The sequence below is a fragment of the Crotalus tigris genome, unplaced genomic scaffold (genome assembly GCF_016545835.1).
Source record: "Crotalus tigris isolate CLP2741 ecotype Arizona unplaced genomic scaffold, ASM1654583v1 scf7180000017694.5664430, whole genome shotgun sequence".
Lineage (NCBI taxonomy): Eukaryota > Metazoa > Chordata > Lepidosauria > Squamata > Viperidae > Crotalus > Crotalus tigris.
Window position 1 is genome coordinate 1,571,000 of NW_024096572.1, and position 16,083 is coordinate 1,587,082.

The window sequence follows — 16,083 nt, forward strand, 5'->3', positions numbered from 1 at the left end:
TTAGGCAACACTGATTACATTTTCATATTTATTTATGTATCACTACTAATTCCCATTCCAGAGACATAAATACGTGTACGTATACTTGCTTATATTCATCCCTTGTTAATTTTGCCTTACCTTTGTATCTATCTTTCTGCAATCCTAATAATATCTGCCATGTTCTATCTAAACTTAAATTCTATGTTCAGTGAATGAGGGACCTGTATCTTATTCATTATTTATAAAACCAACAATACTGTTGGGTTTGGATTGGTTTGTTTTGACTCTTAGAAAGATGCCCTCCAATCTTTTAGTGCTATGCTTGGCTGTAGACCTTCTCTCTCAAACACATTCACATACAAAAAAATAAGCTTCCTGGGGATTGCAGGAAAAGATGGAAATAAATGAAGTCAATCATCCTGCTAATTGGGGACCAAAGGTATTATGTAAAAATACTTCACGACTGCAACCAACTAAATTCCAGTCTGTTTTTAAAACAATTGCAGATAGTCAATGAACTCTCCAGATCTTACAGTCTACCCAGACCTTTGTTCAATTATTCATATCATTCAGACTACTGATGCTCTATTATTTAGAAAAGCTTTGTATACAATAGATCTGGGAATGTACTGTATATTTATAGTATTAATAATTGTATGTAATTGAGACAATTTTTGTAAGGAAGAGAAGTAGTGTTTCATATAAAATTCTCAGTATCGGAAAAACATGTATTGCAGTTGAACCTTATGAAAACAGAGGTTAATTTACTATCTCATAATTTTAGTTTTTTTTTCCACTAGGAAATGACATGATATTAACAGAAATAGTAGTACATAATTTCTACTCCTTAACACCAAACATTATTCATTACATTTTATATGTTGGTTTAATGCATCTTGATTGCTAAAACTTGGAATCATTATATTAGGGATCATAGAAATGCAATGTTTATTACTGCTGCCATATTGCTTCCTACTAAGACACAATTTTAGTTATACACTGAAAAACATCTTTTTGTAATGGCTTAACATATTTAAAATTGTTTCTTTGCTTCTCATGGTGGACCCTTCAACATAGGAATGTTAACAAGAATAATGACATTTGAGATCTGCATTTATTTATCTATATTTCATATTTCTAAGCCGCCCAAGTCCAATGACTTTGGGAGCCTAAAGGTATAAAAAACAGTTTTAAAAAATCGACACAATTCTTAAAAGATACACAACAGTAACTTAGAGGGGGAACAACACCACCTCATTATTCTAGATAGACAACAAAAGCTCCATCCTCCAATTCCCTAATTCATGTCCTGGCAGAAGGATAAAGGAGAGGTTTATTATTGCTTATTTAGAGTTTATTTAAAAAAAATAAATGTTCAAGACTAATAATAATAAAATCTAAAATGGGAAGGAAAACATGTATTTTAATAAGGAGAGTACTTAAAGTAGCAGGTTATGTAACCTGCTGCTCAAGATGAAGTCATGCTAATCAATTTCTTTGTTAATCTCAGGTGACAAAACAAGGGCATTCATGCTCTTTATTACTACATCTGCTACTTAGTTCAGATTGCATTTCTTGTGACTGTTTAGGGCAGAACATGTTACATACATTTTAAATCCAAATCAATACTCAGATTCTTCAACCATATAACTACTACAAGTCTTGAAGGATATGTACATGTAGTGATCATTGATTAAAGTATAAATAGATTTTTACAAGCAGTTTTTTAAAATAACATAGAACTATAATCTCCCATTAAGTCCCATAATGATGCTTTGAGATTGAGTGGACATTATACAAAATTATCTGAACTGTGAGGTCTTAAAAACTCTTTAGATGGTACAGAACAGACAACTCAGTATTTTAAGTCTTTGACTCATTCTCAATATATACTTTATATTAATATTTTATATATCGATGAATAATGTATTAACGAATCAGAGAAAATACAAAAACATAAAGCCAATGCTGTTTTTTTATTTGTTTTTTTAAAAAATGCATTTTTAAATGGTGGGCTGTAGCTAAAGTGACATCTGTAATTATCATATGTGTATCCAGCCCAATAAATATAAAATCAAATAACAATCAGATCTAAAAAGCAACAGATAAGTTTGAAGACTAAGTGCAGCGAAGCACTATTTTTTTCGGTATGTGAAAATTATCTAAACTAACAACACTCTAATATTCTGACAGCAAGAGATTAAAGAAAGTGTCATACTTTTCTGGAAAGGACATTCCGCTGAATAAGCCTCACTACCAATACTCCAGCAGATAATATTCAATCTATAATTCCCATTCCAGACTGACTCAGTTCTAATAAAGGAGAATATTTGTAGTTCAGAGTTGAACTGTGGGGTCCTTGGTGCTCTCTGAGCTTGTTTTCTTGCAAATGTTTCATTACTGCGCTGATGATATTACCTATTTTAGAGAATGAAACATCTACAAGAAAACAGCTAAGCTCAGACAGCACCAAGGATCGCTGACCCAATTCTATACCTCAGGCCATTTTTAGGATTTTCTTCAGTCTTGCCATCATTTGTTTTTGTAACTTTTCTTTTGTAAATTTTCTGTTAGCTACTGAAGATTTTTAGAAAACTCAAACGTTTTCATGCTCTTTATTGAGAAAAATATTGAGATTTATTTATTGTTTGATTTATATCTTGACTTCCTGCTCTGGGAAATAAAACAGCTAGCATGTTGATCTTCAGCAAACAGTCGGTATCTTATTTTATAATAATAATAAATAACAATCGTAAATAATGGTCAAATTCTGTAAAATTAGTTTTATGAAATTTCTATTGAAAACAATGTAATACATGATGTTGAGGATTAACTCAAAAGTTCACCCATGCAGAGCACCTAGACGTAATTTTCAAAGCAATAGAAGCAGCAGCAAAAGATGTGTAAGATATACCTATTTTAGGATTTTAAGAAATGCTTTGTATGCATTACTGCATCAAAGGATCCACCAAATCTTTTTAAAAATTAACCCATGTTTATTTCAGTGATGACAAGTGGTAATTACTGTTCACTAAATATACCCTACACATCTGCACTGACTTAGTACTTAGAATTAATTTCACATCTAATGGATTAGTGTGTTCACAGCAGATTGATGAGAAAGTCTGAAGCAATAGTGAACATTTACTCTTCTATAACTACAATTATTTAAGTGCTGCATGGGGTGAATGCAGAAAATGTTATTTTCAATACCTTGTTGCTTCTGGAGATCATAAATTTGCAACCCAAAAAGAGGGGATCTCTCACTTTTCAGAAGTGTCACATTTCTAGACATCAAATCCAGTTGGAAAATAGAGCCATTCATATAATCTGTCCAGAAAATATAATTTCTATGATGTGATAGTCCAAATGGATGATTCAATTCTTTTCCACTGTAGACCACCTGCAATTGATTGACATTAAATTGTTTCAGCATTCAGTATATCACTACATGGCTTAACATTTAATCAGAAATTAAGAAAAAAATGTGAATGTTTGATTTTTATATTTATATTTATATTTTTTATATTTAAGAATAGAGAGATTATAATATTTAATATTTGAGAGGAATGTATCAGCCTTAGAGATAGATCCATTACATTCTTTTCTAGCAGGATGAAATGGAGAAATATTTTCCCTTCCTCCCCAACCTTTAAAAATCCGACAAATAAAATTAGGAAATAGGTTTATTATCTGAAGATATATTCAATTGGTGCTTTGGAGACTGGAGTAGATTTTTTTCTGTAAAGAAAACTTTAAATATAAAAATCATATGCCAGCAACGGTCAGCACAAACAAGCAAAACTCCATCTGCGGGTTGCAGGCATCACACAAAACCACGCCCTCTCCGGTCCATAGAAAACTCTCTCCACAGAAGTGGTCCCTGGTGCCTAAAAGGTTGGTGACCTCTGTTATAGTACATGTAACTTTGTGCATACATGTCAACCCTACTGAATAAACCAGACCAGGAGTCAGCATCTGAATCAAAAACTGAAACTATTTTTACTGAGAACGATTATAATAGCAGAATTTTGCAAGGTTGATTGTGCTGCACCTCTTCTTATATCCAAGTGGATTAGGAAGGTCTTTATATAAATTTCTTCCACACAGTGTCTTCTTCTTATGGGCCTAGGTTGTTGTTATTTTTTTTTCATCAGCACTTTAGTAAAGTCTTTTTCAGGACCCTCTTCCTTATACTCTACTGAATGAATATATATATTCATGTGAGAAATATTTAATGAAATTTCTAAAAACGCTGATATATGATATCATGTACTACTATGGCCAAATATATTAAGATAATTAGTAAGGGCTCGTATTAGATTTAAATGTTTTTTTGTGGTTTGATCTCATGTACAGTAGAATAAGGATTAGAAAACATTTCTACCTTCTGAAATAAATAAATAGTTCTTTCCTTCCTTCCTTCCTTCCTCCCTCCCTCCTTCTCCCTTTCCTTTCCTTTCCTTTCCCCCCAAAATAACCCAATAATTCTTAGACTAGGTACTTCCATAAGATAATCAATAGTCAGCCTTAAAAAGAAAATAAACAAATTGGCAAGATAATTCACTAAACAGGGAATCTGTGGGCAAAAAGTATTATATTTTCTTTTACCTTGCGGTCACTTCCATTCAGAAATATTCTTTCAATATGATCATAATAGGCATCACACCAGTACAATATATTATTTTGGTAATCCAGAGTTAATCCATTTGGCCACAACATCTTTAATGTCACAAATATTTGACGGTTGTTACCATCCATCCATGCTTTCTCAATTCTTCCCATACTATCATCTATTTCATCTTCTTCCCAATCTGTCCAATACATCCAGCTGTGAAATGATAAATAAAAAACATTAATTGAACCATTTAACTTTAGTTGTAGAATTTTAATCATAAACAACCTGAAATTCTTTCATATTTTTTAAGGTTTCTGTTTTTTCTCTTCTGAGAATAAAGTAATAATAATAGTAATTATTACTTAGTAATAATAGTAATAATATACTAGTAGACTATCAGAGCGATATCTAAAGTACTTCCTCAATATTTGGAAATATTGAATTTATTAGACCTGAACACCCTCATTTTACAAAAAGCCCACCCTGCTTGGAACTGCCCATATTCTTCAACTCTACTTTAATAATTTTTAGGTCCTTACTGGGACCTAAAATTAAGTTTCTACCACTCTTAGATTGTGAATTTAACTGTAGAGTACCCACACATAATATTATTATCCCAAATCCCCAACATCTAGAGCAGCACTTGAACAGCATTGACAAAATTACCATCAATCAAATATAAAAGGCAGTTTTACTTGGAACATCCTTTGATGGTACCTTTACACCAACAAACAATAATATCTGCCTATCTCAAGTCCTTGGGAAGCATCGGATAGGTGATAAAAACATCAAATCCAGTCTACAAAGCTTCGTAAATGTGAAACTTCACCTTTCACTAAGTTGATATTCACACACACACACACACACACACACACACACAAAATCACGTCAATTTTAACATTTTTCTTGGTAATCTAATCATGGTGTCATTTCTAACACACTGGAAATATGACTCAGACCTATCAAAAAATTAAAATTAAATGCCATATCCCCACTAACAGGGCAAGCTACTGTATATAAACAAGGGCCAAACCGCACACACTCAGTAACAGATGACGTTACTTAGTCAGATAATGAAATATCTGCAAGCAAACAACTAAGCTCGGAAACCACCAAGGTCTCCAAAAATTAAATTAGATTGGACATACACTTATAAATTCTTGTAACATCACTTTGTAAGTATGAATAATAATGCAATAGTAAAATATTTTTAAGAGGTACCATGGCTCTACCTATTGGAAATATTGCCTGGCAGATAATCCTTTATTTATTAGATGTTGCACTGAGCCTTTTACAAATTACAATTTCAGATACAGTCAAGGCTCATTTAAGATTGCCTTTAATGAAATTTATATGTCAGCTGTCTAGAACTGAAGTAAATAACCTAATCAATATAGTCTTTACTCTCTCCAAAAGTACAATGAATCAATAGACCTTGAAAACATTTATTTGACTTGTTAAAAGGATATTACTTAAAACATTGTCCTAAGCGTTTTGCAGTTTACATCTGTCACATCCCAAATCAGGCTCAAATTATGTGGTAATGATTTAGCACAAGAAATTAATTAAAATATAAGCAAAATTCCAATAATTTTCATTTGCAGTATGGAATGATAATTTAGCAGTTACACTTCCTACTGTAAAATAATACAGATGATTCTATAATATGAGTATATTTATAGCCATCTAGTCATATAAAAAGGGCTTCTAGTTTGCTAGACCTGTTTTGGTAAAATCTAACAGAAATACAATAATGATGGTACAAAACAGTGGAGCAATATGCTTCTATATACCTAGATTTAGTAATAACTTGAAAACTGAGCTAGTTTTACATTTAAGGTATTTGAATCGTTTTTCTTTTTAAATTTGATTTTAATCACCATTATCTGTAACTTTTACACCATAGTGGTTATATTTCAGAGTTGGACATGAGACAAATGCCAAACATAATTTGGTTTTAAGATTGAACTTATAGAAGTAATATAAGTATTTTAAATAAAAATAAATAAATGGAGGATTTAATTAAAAAAAAGGAAAAACAGTGGTGGGTAGCAGAAATAGCAAATGAATTAGGATTCCTAAAATGGAAATTAGAGACCCAGTTTGGTCTAATGATTAAAGCACCAGGCTAGAAATGAGGAGACTATGAGTTCAAGTCCCCCCTTAGCCAGGAAAGCCAGCTGGGTATCTTTGGCCAATTACTCTTTCTCAGCACAACTCACCTCACAGGGTTGTTAATATGGAGAAAATAGGAGAAGGAAGGTGTGCTGGATATGTTCATTTTCTTGAGTTATTTGTCAAAATAATAAAAGTAGGATACAAATAAATAAGGCAAAGGTCTAGAAACCAGGATACCATGAGTTCCAATACTGCCTTGGACACAAGCACAGCTGGGTGACTTTGGATCAGTCACACTTTCTCATGGCAAACCACTTTTGACAATATTGCCAGAAAATTGCAGGGACTTTTTCAGACAGTCACCATGAGTAAGCACTTATTTAAAGATCCTAAAAAAATAATAATCAAACAAACTCCATCTGAATTTGGTCCTTTCCCAAGCTTTGAAAGTAAATTGGAGTATATAGATAGGTAGGTAGGTAGATTGGTTGGTAGGTAGGTAGGTAGATGATAGATATATAGATAGACAGACAGACAGACAGACAGATAGATAGAATTTAGTTGCTTGCTCTCAAAGTGTATACATACATAACACACATTTAAACATACTATATACAACATATTTATAGACCTCCACCCTGACATATAAATAACATATAAATATTAATCATTGTCTAATATCTAACAACAGTACCGGAGAGCTCATGCCTGGAAGAGAACATGTTTGGTTCAGATACTGTCAGAATTCATGCACGTTGCACGTAAGGTATTTTAGGGTGGGAGATAGTAAAAACAAAAATACAAGCCATTGATAGCAGTTTGGGATGGAGATAGCTGCCAAGCAAAGGTAAAAGAATGAGAGACAATGAGGAAGTGGGTTACAGTTCTTTGGTTGCATGTGAAACTCTTGAATTCAAAAGATGGAGCAAAAGATGGATGGATGTTGCATAGATCATGCATAGGAGGAGGGTCCTAAAACAATAGTCATGTACTACTGATCCGTAGGAAGCGCTGCCTGGATTTTTCAGCAGCAAAACCCAGTTTTGAATGTTTAGGAGATGACCAGGCAGAGCTCGGGGGGGGGGTGGGGTGTCAAACACATCATCAGTTTGGAATCCCCCTGAAAGAAACCTAAGTCCAGCCTCCCCTTGAAGTCCATTGACTCTCCTCTGGAGCCAATTTGCCTTGACTGTTACTAGATCAGATTCTTGTTTAGAGGTAGCATGAAAAAAAACTTGTTGTGCTTTTGAATTCAATCTGGGCTCCTAGTTTCCTGCATCTGACATAATGTTTAGTATTGCTTCCATGTTTCACTCAGCTTTTCCAAACAAATAGGTTTTTTTGGGGGGGAGGGCTGTCTGTCTGTGTGTGCATATATGTAAATGCTAATTATTGATGTTATGGAAAGTGATATATTTTATTGCAATTTGATTTTGTCAAACTTTCAATATGTTGGTTTTGGCTGTACTGCACAAATGTTAAACTAGACACTGAAACTTCTGAAAGCAGAGGGAAAGCTAGTGTTGTAAAATGCATTTATTATGACATGTCATATTTTAATCTTGACATTATTATTCTGAGTCAATGTTCTGCCATATCCCAAGCTGACTTTTATTCCAACCAAAGCAGAGCAAACAACACTCTAATTAGCAAAATACCCTAACTGTGTAAGAAATCTACCATTTCTTGGTTTTTAAAACTATAATTACACAATTTTGCACAGGGAAAATAATTATTTGCATGTAGTTATACTAATTGGTTTACTTGATTTCCCCAAGGAAGATTTTCTTTTCCTAACTTTACCTTGAGAAAATTTATTACAGATTGTTGTAGTATTTTGCTACTCCAAAGCCTCTTGTCCTATCAAGGTAGGGAGAGGAATAGTCAGAAAGCACAGCTGCTTGGGGTTTTTTTTTTTTTTGCATTTAATTGTTTGTAATATGATAGAGTTATTAATATGAGTTAGTATTATATTCAGTTAATTGCTTTAATTGAGTGGTACAAGAAAATAAAATTATTAAGGAAATGGGACTTGAACTCTGAGGTGGGCAGCATATTAACTTTTAAAGGAGGGTGATAGTGGAGTTGATTTTAAAAAGTATACTATGATTTGATTTAGCCTTCCTGTTGTAACTTGAGGAGTACTTGTACCATAAGTTGGCCTCTCCTAAACCTTTCTCCTAAAAAATACATGGAAATTGAAGTTAAAATGATTTCTTACAAATTATTTTGAGACAATTTTTTATTTTATTTACTTATTAAATTTAATATGCTGCCCACTTCAGAGTTCAAGGCAACTCTGTGCAGCTTTTTGCTTTGCTATTAATTAGAAGCAAGATTTTTGTGGCCAAATATATAACTTAAATGGCTCTTCATAAGGCAACAATTTCAATATACCTGAAATGACTTAACTAACAAAATGCATCCAAAATCTAAGCCCATGACTCCTGTAGGATTGATATTTGACAAAGTTGCTTCAGTACTGCCATGTTACCATAGTTAGCGTGGACACATGATCATCACTTCAATGCTTTCTGACTTCCTGCAAAGAAAGTCAATGGGGAATCAAGCAGGAAGGCGGATGTCGTTCCTGCTGCCATTGCTTTTTTGTATGTCTGCGGTCATTCTGTTTCTGTTTAGGTATAGAAATATCTATGAAATGATGACACAATGGGTCAGGGGTTGTCCAGTTATAACTACAAATGTAATTCTATTTCATTTCATTACATACACACATACATACACACACACAAAAACCTGGTGACTGTGTAGACAAATGACAAATATTAATGATCTTGGCCAACATTTTGTAAATAACTTGTGAATCTTCCTAGTGCATTTTCAAACAGATAAAATGTTATTTAAGATAGAAAGTTTTCATACCCGTTAACAGGATCCACCACAATTCCTCGAGGGTGAGACATGCCACCTTCCAGAAGAGTTTTGCGGTTCTGAGAAGCTTTCTCTAGTCTGGCAACATTAATTGTTTTCCTGTAACCATCATTTGTCCAAAACAAATTATTTCCAATCCAGTCTATTGCAATGCCTTCTACATTATCAAGATCTGTGTAAACAAAAATGATATATATATAATTTTGTGTGCATGAATGGGCAAGTGAATGTATAGAATATTAGGTTCTTCTACACAAAATGGTAAGCAGATTTTTTTTTTTTTTTTTTTTTTGGTAGAACAAACAGAAATCCAGTATAGCAGATTGCAGGACATTGCAGGATTTAGCTATGTAAATTCATTTAGTGGTTTTGCTTTCCTTTTCTGGAAAAAAAATCATTCTGAGTTCTTTGTAAAATAAGTGAATATGTATGCAAACATACATACATACATACATACATACATACATACAAATAAATAAATAAATAAAGCTAATACCTAAATAAAAAGATAACGCTAATACTTTCTTTATAAAAGCCTAAGCAAACAGTGGCCATAATCATTAATCTGACTATAATAATAATATTCATGATACTGAATATTTAAAGTTATCAGTTATAAGGTACACATAGTTTGAACTTATTGTATGCAGTCTGAATCAAGGGGCAAACCTTGGAAGCAAGAAATATATGAAAGGGGCTAATGATTTAGCAACAGCAATGCTGAATCTAAAACAATTCCTTACAATGGAATCAAGTTGCACTGCTGACAATTTTCTGGAATGGTGTGGATTGCAGTGCAGTAAACTACCTTGTGGTATATTTTTTTCAACATTTATTTAATTTCTATCCAGTCTTTTCTTTCAGGCGCTTAAGGCAGCATTAAGAATGATTCAGATACCTTTCTGGTATAGATTATTTAAAGGCAATGGAGAATCATAATTATCTCTTAGTTTATCATGATAAAAAATATCCTGGCAATAAAATAATAACAATGCCAGAACATATGTATTATAAATGAATGAAAGCTTATGTTAAGTATTCGATGTGTTAGTGCAAAGAATTACATTGATTGTATCTGTTGGGGAATAAACCTTTGTTTAGCTTACCTGAAAAATAACTATTTTGCATATATGTGTATGAGTATCTGTGTGTGTGTATGTATGTGTTTTGTGTGTGTGTGTGTGTGTGTGTGTGTGTATGTGTATGTATATGTATATATATATATATATATATATATATATATATATATGTATATGTATATATACACATACAAACTTACATACACACACACACACACACACATACACACGCTAGTATTTTTAGTATTAAAAAAAACTAAGCAAGACAGGAAACACATTAACAGGAAACACATTTAACTAGACCATTAAAACAACAGCTTTTTAGAATATATAACAGTTCATCAAGCATTTCCAATAAAAAGCTTATATTTTCATTTGTTTCTATATTTTGTATGAAGTAGAATGAAAGGTGACATTTTCTAGAGTAATTAAACATATTAGGTACAGCAATAAATATATAATGAAAACCAACCCATTTTCCAACGTTAACTTGTTGTTTTGCTTTTGAACTTTCAAAGAAAAAGGTAATATAGAGTATGCAATGCTGTGCTAAAACCAAATTACATACTGAAACTTCATATTCCTCAATCAATGCACATAATTGCTTTTCTAGTATTCTATCATAGCCAGGGAAACACTCCTATAGGTTTTAAAGAAGGAAAGAAGTTATGTATTGTAACATTACAGTTAAAAACTAAGAAAATATCTTAGTTCTACTTAGTAAGAGAATATAAATCTTTAAGAAGAACTGCAGAAAGAAGAGGAATGCTTATTCTCTATATGAAATCACAATGAATATTAAGGAATATAGAAGAAAATCTCTCTTGACAAAGTTGTTGATTGTGAACTGGGACTGCAAAGTTCCCCAAAATTTTATTTCTGTATTTTACAGGGGAAGGGTGGAAACTATACAGACACAAAAATGCACAGCTATTCTTGTCCCTGGGTATTTGATAATGTATTCACAAATGATTATCACAGCCAATTACTAGGTCACAAAGAGTTTATAATGACTTACAATTTAGTTTGCAATAAAAGAAACTAAGAAATAAAAGGAAGCTTAAACAAAGCAAAAGTAAAATAGATAGAACAATAAAACAACCAAGAAACAAAAAAAATATATAAATATAATTAGTAAAAAAAGATGGGCAAGTGGGGAACAGAGACCGGGGTTATCAATCTAGCAGCCACCTCCAGTGTGGAACTCCCCCATCGGCTCCATAGGCCAGTTTGCCAAGCCAGGTCTTTAGGCTCTTATGGAATGATAGGAGATTGGGGGCAGATCTTATCCTGGAGGGCAGGATGTTTCAAAGGGGGGAGAGGTGCTGCAGCAGAGAAGAGACTTCTGGATCTTGACAGCTCTTTGACTGACAGGACTGCAGTACATCCTCTCTGCCAGACTGGGTAGGATGGGCTAGATTTAGCAGGGCAATTGGTTTATCAGGTAGCCTGGACCTATGCCATTAAGGACTTTAAAAGTCATAACCAGATTGGTAGTCTGTAATTCATGGAACAGCGGTGTAATATGAGCCATCCTAAGGGCTCCAAAGACTACACTAGCTGCCACACTTTGCACCAATTGAAACTTCCAAATGGATTTCAAAGGTAGCTCCATGAAAAGCACATTGCAGCAGTAGGGCTTGTATAACTGAATGCAGAGTCTGATCCAGGAAGGATGCATAAATCACAGGTGTGCAAAAGCTCTTCTAGTCATGCTCACTGTTTGTGCAGGAGACATGAATCCAGGAAAACACTCCAAGCTTGGATCTGTGTCCGAACAGCGAAGTGCAACCCCATCTAGAACCCATCTAGAATCAGAAATGTCAAAATCCCAGATTCTGAGGTTCCATGCACCATGCCAGTCAGTCTTGCCAGGGTCCAGTCAAAGTCCATTGTCCCCCATCCAGGACCCCACAGCCTCCAGACATTGCAAGAGAACAGAGACAACATCCCTTGGGTCACCATGTGTAGAAATGCAGAGTTGGCTATCATCAGCATATTGATGATATCTCAACCCATAGTGACAGATGAGCTCACCCAGCGGCTTCATGTAGATATCAAATAGGAGACAGTACAGAGCCTTGCGGGATGCTGTTAAGTGGGCAGTCAGGGACTGGATCTCTCATTTCCTAGCAACATTGATTGTGAGTAAGCTTGGAGAAAGGAGCTAAACTAGCTTAAAACTGTGCTGCCCAACTCCAACTCATGAAGCTGGCCCGAAAGCATGCTGTGGTCAATGGTACTGAAGGCCGCTGAGAGGTCAAGAAGAGTGAGAATGGTTGCACGAACTGCATCTTTCTCTTGCCAGAGATCATCCATAAGTGTGATGAAGACCCGAATCCAGATTGAAAAGGATTCATGAAATCTGTTCCATGCAGAACTCTCTGGAGCTGCCAAGAACTACCTTTTTTACCACTTTCCCTAAAAAGGGAAGATGGGAAACTGGGTGAAAATTTTCAAGGTAGGTGTCATGTGTCTGATTAATGAAACACTTCAAAGAACTTTCAGGCATTTTTTTAACCTAAAAAGCCTTTATTAATATTACAGAGATGTCAGCCCAGCATGGTGGATGCTAAGATCTGAATTTCCGTTCCTTTGCACATAACATTCCAGGCATTTTCCCTCCCCTATTTTGGGGTCATGATTCACATCTTTCAATTAACTTGGAGGGCAAAGATTTACTTCTGTTTCTTTTTCCCGGGCTTTCCTTATATTCTCCTCCCCTTTCACTGTCACCTGATTTAACTCTAAAAATACCAGACAGTTCTGCATATATTGTCAAAGCAAGAATATTCAATATTAGCAGCGTTGACAGTAGGTAGGGTGAAGTGATGATTTCTTAAGGAGAGGACAAACCAAAGTCTCCTTGAAAGGTCTCAGGAATATCCCCTCTCACAGTGAGGAATTTATCACTGCATGAACTCACCTGCTGGTCACCGTCCTGGAGACCTACACTAGTCAGGAAGGACAAGGCTCTAAAGGTAGTTGTTTTATTGACCGCACAGAGCACCCTCTCCACTTCCTTAGGGGTGACAGGGTTAAATTGATCCCAAATTATTGGGCAAGATGACTCCCTAGGTACCTCATAAAGACCTGCACTATGCAAAGGTTCCAACTGGGAACAAATTCAAGTAATTTTATCAAACAGGTGTTCAACAAATTCTTCTTCTTGGTTCTGGAGATGAATGTCCAAGCCTCCCTGGTCTAGAAGAGATTGGTTGATTCAGAACAGAGCAAAAGAACAACACTCTGAGAATGCAATAAGAACGGAGAAGCATTGGTTTTTTCGCTACTGGAGATGCCTTAATAGCGGCTCTGAGACATGTCCAGTCAGACTCATCCTTCATCTTTCTCCAGTGATGCTCTAGACAACTCTTTTCGGAACCCTTAGGTATTCCGTGAACTATGGGGAACAACAGGGACGAAGAGTCAAGAGAGGTCGCATAGGTGGGATCCTGTCCATAGTCTCAGCAGTCTTTTGATTCCAGGCTATTACTAAGGCTTCAATAGAAAATCTTCCGAAATATCAAATCCTATGAGATATCCCCCAGTTCCTCCTGGAATCCAATTAAGTACATCTATCTCTGGGGGGTGGACCACTCAAATTGGTCCAGTCTCCCTGTAGAGGGGAATAGTGTAAGAAAGTCTCAGGGATATTAGGGATAGTAAATCTGATGCTAATCAGTACTGAATCAGAAATATTCCAATTTTCGTTAAATACTGATTTTCCTTGCTTTACGATAGTTTTGTTATAGTTCCCCAAAAATTGAGAAATTATTTTATGATAAATGCAATAAAAGGTGCAATAAAACAGAAATATTGAGAAAAAAACATTAGTACTGCACTTTCTCTTCTCAGGCTAAGCTATGAATCTCCAGATTCAACTGTAGATGGGGTCAATTGGCTTGAATATGACAGAAACCAAATATAACAATGCTAAATTAAGTTCTTTATCTTAAACTAGAGTGGAGCAATTAACTGTTTGAAAGTGCTAGCTCCTCCTTAAACTCACTTCTTCCTGTCTTTGTCATGTTCCAAAAGCTTCTTTGCCCAGTGCTTCATGGCACTGAACTTGAGCAGATGCTGGTTGTTGATATAACTGACATTCCTGCCCTTAGAATTGCTGGCCCCTGGCTTTTATTTCACAGCTGGGAAAGAAATAGGAATTTTGATGGCATCACGGAGAGTGTTGAAATTTCTTCTGAAATTGGTGAGGATGATTAGATAATTGATTAACTTTCCTTTGGTTAGTTCCAAGATATCCTTTCTGCTAAGAATATGCTGAAATTATCTCCACTGGTAGTACATGTTAAAAATACAGACTATTTTAAATCCCAACTACCCAGTAATATATAATCAAAACATTTTGGGCAACAATGATCCTGCAGTCACAAAATCTTAAACTTTCAAAGTTTTAAAATAAATAAACAAGCTTAATTTGAAAATGCTGGAGTGAAAATTTCACTTTCCAATATTCTACTGAAATCTCTCCGTGCATTACTTACCATCCTTCAGGATTGTTTCACGTCCGGAGCCATCAACTTTTTGACGTCCTATCAAGAAACTGGTAGTGTCCGCAAAGTATATGTAATTGGTTTCAGCATGATAATCCAAAGCTCGAGGATTGACCAAATTTTCTATAGGAATCATATGTTCATCAGTTATTTTGGTATTTAGATCCATTCCTTGTATGATGCCCGGACGTCCTTTCCCATAAAACAGGAACAATTCATTCTTTAGTCCTATATTTTAAAAAAAAGGATTAAAAACTTAAATCATAAATCTCTCCTAATATATTTACACTAAATACCAATGCTGCTTTATTTAATGCTAAAACTTTTCGTTTTTTGTTTTTTTTACTTTGGCATCTATAGTTAATGTCTCAGATACTCTGAAGACATCTGAATTCAGAATGATTAAACCAATTAAATTTATTAAATTTAATTAAAACAGGCATTTCTGTGACTGGGTTACATCTAATTAATCACTGATTTTTATACCAATTAATATTTCAAAAGTCCAAAAGAACATAGACTATTGTCAGTGCAAAATGGACTTGTATAAAAATGGATCTATTGATTGCTATTAAGATGTAATTATACTGTAAAATTCAGCAGACACAATTTTTCATTTTTAAATTCAAAAACTAAAGCAAAACAACACAAAGTAATAGATTATACTTTTCTATCTGAATATGTATTAATATTACTTATATATTCCATTACTTGCTTCTTAAGCAGATTCCAACTTTGTAACCTTCAGTAATGAAAATACAAGCACCCAGAGCAACAAGTATGCAAATCTTTTTAAAAAATATCTTTGGATTTGGTTAAAATTGTAAGTAAAATTGTGGCTACTATAACTTGCATTTTGGTAGTTTTTGTATGGGTTCAC

At 34.3% G+C, this 16,083-nt stretch overlaps 1 protein-coding gene across 1 annotated transcript in view; it reads right to left on the minus strand.

Moving 5' to 3' along the window:
• LRP1B (LDL receptor related protein 1B) overlaps window positions 1-16,083 on the minus strand; it is a 794,402-nt gene that overhangs the window by 121,335 nt on the left and 656,984 nt on the right. Inside the window, exons 11-14 of the mRNA XM_039338160.1 lie at window positions 15,195-15,431; window positions 9,602-9,782; window positions 4,594-4,813; window positions 3,196-3,385 (exon numbers count right to left, since the gene is read on the minus strand). Of these exons, the coding sequence (XP_039194094.1) occupies window positions 3,196-3,385; window positions 4,594-4,813; window positions 9,602-9,782; window positions 15,195-15,431 (828 nt within the window). The remainder of the gene's footprint in view (window positions 1-3,195; window positions 3,386-4,593; window positions 4,814-9,601; window positions 9,783-15,194; window positions 15,432-16,083) is intronic.